Source organism: Octopus bimaculoides, chromosome 18 (assembly GCF_046866305.1).
Source record: "Octopus bimaculoides isolate indiv1 chromosome 18, ASM4686630v1, whole genome shotgun sequence".
Taxonomy (NCBI): domain Eukaryota; kingdom Metazoa; phylum Mollusca; class Cephalopoda; order Octopoda; family Octopodidae; genus Octopus; species Octopus bimaculoides.
Genome location: NC_142945.1, coordinates 874,419 through 881,918, shown reverse-complemented (window position 1 = coordinate 881,918; position 7,500 = coordinate 874,419). Strand labels below are relative to the sequence as shown.

Sequence of the window (7,500 nt, the reverse complement as noted above, 5' to 3'; positions counted from 1 at the left end):
TTTATTTTTAGTGAAATTCTTCGTTGTTTGTACAAAATACAAAAAAAGTAAATAAACTGAAAATAAAAGAAAAATATACAAAAATGTATAAATAAAAGTAAAACAACAACAAAATAAAGTTATCTTCAATGTTTCTTATTTGAACATCGCATTTGTCAGTGTTTTTAGAGAATTTAGTAAAAGAGGCAGCGTTCCACCCACCTCCACCTCCACCGCCACCACCACCACCACCACTATCATCACTTAGTGTGTGTGTGCATGTGTGTGTGTGTGTGCATGTGTGTGTGTGTGTTTCCTGTCTTCTCTCTCCCAGACGCAACCTCCTCTGAAATTTTCTGTGCTTTTTGGAGAAGAGAAAGAATAGGAAAGGACGAAGGAAAGAAAAGGGGAGAGGGGAGAGAAAGAGAGAGAGAGAGAAACAATGGTAGAGAGAGAGGAACGAAGGGGTGGAGGAAAAGAGAGAAAGAAATGGAAAGGGGTGGAGAGAGAGAAAGGGAAGGAGAGGAGTGGCGAGAGGAAAAGAGGAGGGGGTAAAGAGAAAGGAAAAGAGAGGGGTAGAATTTAATCTGTGATTTTCTTGTGAGGAGTCTACTGTCGTCTCTCTGTGTGTTCACTTTGCAAAAAAACTTCCAGTTTCCAACTTCACCAATTCCAACAACAGCAACACTAACTTGAGCGCAGCAAGTTCAATTCTTCCAAGCATGTCTACCATTGACAAGGACGAGGTTGAAGGTATTGTCATATATCTATATATATACCTAATGTCTCCTATCGCACAGTCATATATTTACCTTCCAGTATTTAGACTCACATTTCATGTCACATATATGCCTAATGCATTCAATGTCCAGCATTTACTGTCACACACAATGTCACACATTTTATGTCACACATTTTATGTCACATATTTGATGCCATACATTTAACATCAAGATTTCAATGCCACACACATTCGATGTCATATTGTCTTAATGTCATTCTCTTAATATCTCATTCATTTAATGTCACACACTTCTAATGTCGCATTCCATTTATGTCACATATTTGATGTCACACATTTAATGTCACTTCTGTCACACACATTTAATGTCACTTATGTCACACACATTTAATGTCACACCATCGATATACATTTTGGTCAACTTTATTTTGCTTTCAGTTGTGTTTGCGAATGAGATTGGGAATGGGCATGCGTACGTAGTGTAAGTGTGTTCCTTCAATGTTGCTGGTGAATCTTCTGCACACACACACACACACACACACACACACACACACACACACACACACAATATATATATATATATATATATATATATATATATATATATATATATATATATATATATATATATATATATATATAAGCAATGTTAATTCTCTAAATGAAGCATTAACAGTAACTGCACGATAAAGTGAAGTGTATTGCCACTTAAGTGTGGCTGACCCCTAGGGGTGGATGTTACTGTTGCTTTAGCCCCAAAGCAACAGTAACATCCACCCCTAGGGGTCAGCCACACTTAAGTGGCAATGCACTTCACTTTATATATATATATATATATATATATATAACATACACATATGTGTATTACTATGTATGTGTGTATGTATGCATGTGTATGTATGTATTTATATGTAAATATATATTTGTGTGTATATGCATATATATATCTATCTATGCATACACACATAAGAATGCTAATGCGTGGTCTTGGGTGGGGTGGGTCAACATAATTAATGAGGCATCATTTCATTACTAAAACGGCAACGATGTGCGAACGAGCGGCCGAATGGATTCTGTGAAAAAACAAGAAACTTTTCTGGTTTTGTGAACATTTGTACTCAGCCATCCGGATTACAGCTCACAACTATGGTTACTGGTCAGTGTGCACCTAAAGGCAGATCTAGGAGCAATGTTTGTTACTGAAAAGATTAACATCAATACAACAGCTGAGCAATTGGGAGAGATGGAAAGCACTAAGACCTTACTTTCTGGAGCGAAGACAGGAAAAATATGCAGTGGTTTCTATAAGGAAGACCGTTGAAGCTCGAACACTAAACTTTGGTGTTCAGTGCAATACTAATCGCTGAATTAGTGGCCATTATATAGTGCCAATGGTTTGAACCAGTGAGGGCCATGTACTGCAATAGTTTAGAGTTTAAAGGGCCGCGGATTATCAATATCTGGCCAAAGAAAACCGAGTAATCTGCAAGAAATTGACATAAATGTATTCAAGAAAACATCTGGATATTCCACTAACGCTGTGATCGAAGTTATTGCCAGAAACACAACTGAGAGAAACGGTATGAAACGCTCCCACTACTCTCTTTTGCACGCCTGCACACACACACACACACACACACATGCACACACGCACACACATACACACACACATACACATAATACACACTCACACACACATATAAACACTCACACATACACATACACACTCACACATATATATATATATATATAAGCATTCACACACGCACACACACATACACACACGCTCGCACATGCATGCATACGCACGCCTAAAAAGGCACAGGACGCGATTACTGACAACGTTTTATTTCCGCAATTGTTACATTCGTTTCTGTGTTTACTTCAAACTGCAAAATGGCTTAAAACGGATGATTATAAGACACTGCTCAGTGTGTAAGGTTGTACTAAACGAAATGAACTCTTGAAATAACCAGGCAGTCTTTAGTAATTTAATTGTTATTGATACTGTAGTCACCTTAATAATCTACAACTGGATTATTCAATTCCCATATTTCTGCATTTTGATGTTTTCTTGAAGCCTTCTGCCAGAATTTAGGCATCGTAGTATCGATATTTTTAATGTTTATGCATCTTCGCTTCTCCTGGATGCGATATGTTCTGCTGATCAGAAGATCCATCGGTTGCGAAAACCCACTTCAAGGGATGCTGACGTAGGATGTTGACGTAGGAACACAATGAAGCTGATACATCTACGGAGATTCGCGGATGATGACCGCGTTGAAGTGATGTGGTCTCTGTTTGCACGACACTCTTTTTTTTTCACCAAACCTCAACCCTCGATTAAGCACATACCAAGTTTAAGCCAGGCTCTCACTGCACTCTACCAGATGGTCAACGGATCAGTAAAATGTCAACCGTCATATTTTAGAGATAGTTAATGGAGAAAATAGAACGGCAAATGTTGAGGATTAATTTTGGGTGCCAACTAGAATATGTCAGGGATAATGGGCAATTTCCAACATTGTTTGGTGCAGCCTCCCCAGGACAAACTCGAGCGATATGGCCATGCTGGAGCCACCAGCTATCGAACTTTTCTGAGATGGCCATAATGTTACGAAATTATCTGGTATACATTCAGCGTCCATGCATTGTTGATTTCTGGGTTTATGTTAAGCAGCCGTCGTCATCACATGAGGAACGGATGCAATTGTCAGCCGAGTCTATCGTTGAGATCTCCACCAAGGAAAAGTTGTTTGTATTCCATTTCCTGGTGGCTATAATGACGAAAAGTTTGTTTAGGGGACACATTTGAAAGGTTTGAGGGCAGAGGCTTTTCTCTCTGAACAAACCGTCATCAGCTTTTAGAGGCGCCACTTAAAGAGAAAGGTGACGGTAGAGAAGGAGGCGCTGCAGCTGTCGGCAAGTTACAGGAACTTAGAGACGGCCCGTGCTTTGGTGTGTCATGGTAATCAGAGATGGGTGGGGTATGCCTTTGAATACCCTGTGTGCTTTGCCCATCTATTTAGGGATCTTTTATTTGTTATTTTTGTTCTGAGCTGTTTGTTGCTAATCATTATTATTATTATTATTATTATTATTATTATTATTAAAGGCAGCGAGCTGGCAGAATCGTTAGCACCCGGGCGAAATACTTAGCGGTATTTCACCCATCACTATGTTCTGAGTTCAAATTCCGCCGAGGCTGGCTTTGTCTTTCATCCTTTCGGGGTCGATAAATTAAGTACCAGTGAAACACTAGGATCGATGTAATTGACTAGCTTCCTCCCCCCAAATTTCAAGGCCCTGTGCCTTCAACAGAAAGGATCATTATTATTATTATTATTATTTGGTGTTGTTTTCAAGTCACTTGTTAAAGAAAGAATAATTGCTCCATGAAACTAGGATTTAACCAAACTTTCACTTTTACAAATAATTTCGGAAGACTTGGAATCTACTCATACGGACTGAGCGAAAAAAAAAGAAGAAAAAGAAAAAAGAAAGGAATACTGTTTCGGCAAATTTTATCATTTTCATAGTGTCTACGTACAAGAAGAAGGCTTGAAAAATCCCGAGCCCCGCCCATCGCAAGAACTGCAGAACCAAGACTAAGGTAGACGCGCGCGCGTGGAGGAACTAGTAAACATTATACGCTAAGACACACACGTCACAGAATAAACTAAATAATAATAATAATAATAATAATAATAATAATAATGATAATAATAATAATAATAATAATAATAATAAGAATGATGACAATTCCATTGAGAGCCGCGTTTGTGTGAAAGATGTTAGAGTCACTTTTGTCGTCAACGACTTCAGTGCAAAAATTTTTATGGTGTTAGACTCCAAACATTAAAAATATTAGATAGAGGAGTCGCTTTCTATCTGCGTGACAAGACAGGTGGCTGTTCTGGACATGGGGAATTTCCTCGGGAAATGGGTCGTTTGAGAGGATCAAAATGCGTGAGATAAAATTTCTCAGCTCAAAAAATATAAAACAAGCAAAGCATAAACTAATTCTCTGTCTTTTAAAAAGAACAGGAATTATTGGAAGAAGCGTTACGCAACTTTGCAAACAGATCTTTCGAGAGAGCGTGCTAAGGCTTTTTAGAGAACTGGGGTGTTTTTAGGAGTGAGGAGTCAGAAAAAAGAAAGAAAGGAAAAAGTTTGAAATATTGAAAGTGAAAAACACTTGTGTCCTAATGTCTGGAGCAGAGAAATACAAATGCCGTCAGCATCAGAAACACCGGTAATGTTGTTTGCCCGTTGCTGGTCATTTATGAATCCCAGTATAGCCGACTGATTAGCGGTATTTCGTCTGTTCTTACGTTCTGAGTTCAAATTCAGCCGAGGTCGACTTTGCCTTTCATCCTTTCGGGGTCGATAAATTAAGTACCAGTTGCGTACTGGGGTCGACTAATCGACTGCCCCCCCCTCCCCCAAAATTTCGGGTTTTATGCCATGTGTAGAAAAGAATATTTATTTTACTATCTCCACCACCACCACCATCCTTATCACAATCATCAGCAACGCCGTTATCACAACCATCATCAGTACCTTCGCCGTCATCATTACTACCACCACCTACACCACCTCCACACTACCACCACCACACCACCACCACCACACCACCTCCATAACAACCACCTCCATAATCATCATCATTGAAAATAACATTACGTCTATGAAAGCTGGAGTTGAGCTTTATCATTTCAACATTTTTGTGAACGAATGTACACACACACACACACACACACACTGACAGTAACAAAGACATACATCATGTATATATATATATATATATATATATATATATATATATATACATCGACTGACAGATCGACAAACAGACAGACGGGTATGCACACGCTATCTGAGACTTCTATGCACATTAACAAGACGCAGCCAGCAGAGCTACACAGAAAGGACACACATAACATACTGTGGCATCTACGCTGTGGAAGTAACACACACACACACACACACGCACACACACACACACACGCACGCACACACACACACGCACACACACACACTGACTCTACTATGAAAGTAAACACTGTCAATAGACAGTTATCTCAGGCCAGGTTCTACACTTTATCTTTCCAATTAAAATAGTTTGGAGATGCCACACCTCTCTTCTTGCTCTCTCTCTCTCTCTCTCTCTCTCTCTCTCTCTCTCTCTCTCTCTATCTATCTATCTATCTATCTATCTCTCTCTCTCTCTTTTTTTTCTTTCTTAGTTCTTTCTAATCTCATTCTTTCTCTTTCTTTCACATAGCCACGCATACACACGCAAGCATACACACACACAAACATGCACAAATACACACTGTCCCTAGTTTCTCATTTTTCATGTATGTATGTAAATATGTATGTGCGTGTGTCTGTGTATGTATATATATATATATATATATATATATATATATATATATATATACTGTTTGTATATATATATATGTGTGTGTGTGTGTATGTGTGTGTATTGTGTGTACACACACATGCACACGAGCTCACATAGAGGCACAGTGGGACGCACATACATACATTTATACATATGTAAGCAAACACACACATCCACCTTCACATCTATTGTACATCCATTCTTCCTCCCTCCCCGTCCACGCACCCACCCAGTCCAACTAAAGTGCTCTGCATTACACTATCCATATCCTATTTCGAGGCTGGGTTAGTCTCTGCGACCTCAACAACTCTTCTTATGCGCCTTCTCCTTCATCAACCCCGCCCCCAAAACACATTTCGTTGGCTCCCATAAAACACTGGACCCCTAAAGCTTAAGTGACATTGGTGTTCTGCCAAACCGTAATCGTAATTATCAATGGCAGACTGTTCCTGCCCCGGCGTCGCCTCCATCTTACTACACCTCTTCAAACACGTCTTTACACACACATGCGCGCGCACACACACACACATGGGAAAATGTATACATGTGTGTGTATGTGCGCGTGTGTGTGTACATATATATAAATACATGTATGTATGTATGTATGTATGTATGTATATATATATATATATATATATATATATATATATATATATATATATATATATATATATATATATATATATATAATCAAAATAAATCACAAGATATCAAGTAGTGATGCAGTACAACCGTTTCAAGCGGCTCCATTTAATTGAACATACGCATATACATACGAGGTCGGGCTGAAAAGTTCATAGTCTTATGAAGGAATGATGCTAGAACTGTGAAATATTGCATGCATTAATTTCAGCCCTTCTTATTAATAACTGCATCATTTCTTTCCAGATAGACTGACATTTGACTGTTCAAAGAACACTCCAAATGTAACTAGTAGCGACTTCTCTTGAAAATTGAGAAAATTCGACATCATAGTGCAAGAAAAGGGTTTAGCCTCCAAGGATATTCATGCTGACATGCTTGATACATTAGGGGATAACGGTCCAGCTTTATCAACAGTGCAAAAGTTGGCAGCTGAATTTAGGAGGGAAAGAGAGAGAGTCTTGAAGATTACCCAAGATCTGGACGTCTTACAACTGCCACCACCGAGGAAAACATTGATCGCGTTCACCATATGGTAAATGATGACAGGCGATTGACTATAAATCAAATAGCCAATGCTATTAGCATACCTCGCTAGAGAGTTGAGAATATTTTGCACAATGAACTTGGCACGACGAAGGTTTTCTGCTCGGTGAGTGTCAAGTCTTCTGACACCTGATCAAAAGTGCACCAGGCTGATCCCATCACGGGAAAATCTGAATTGTCT

The 7,500-nt window shown here is 39.0% G+C and overlaps 1 protein-coding gene across 1 annotated transcript in view; it reads left to right on the top strand.

The window, feature by feature from the left end:
* Nucleotides 1-563: 563 nt before the first annotated feature.
* LOC106874270 (myosin catalytic light chain LC-1, mantle muscle) overlaps nt 564-7,500 on the top strand; it is a 28,905-nt gene continuing 21,968 nt past the window's right edge. Inside the window, exon 1 of the mRNA XM_014921933.3 lies at nt 564-732. Within this exon, the coding sequence (XP_014777419.1) occupies nt 702-732 (31 nt within the window). The 5' untranslated portion in view covers nt 564-701. The remainder of the gene's footprint in view (nt 733-7,500) is intronic.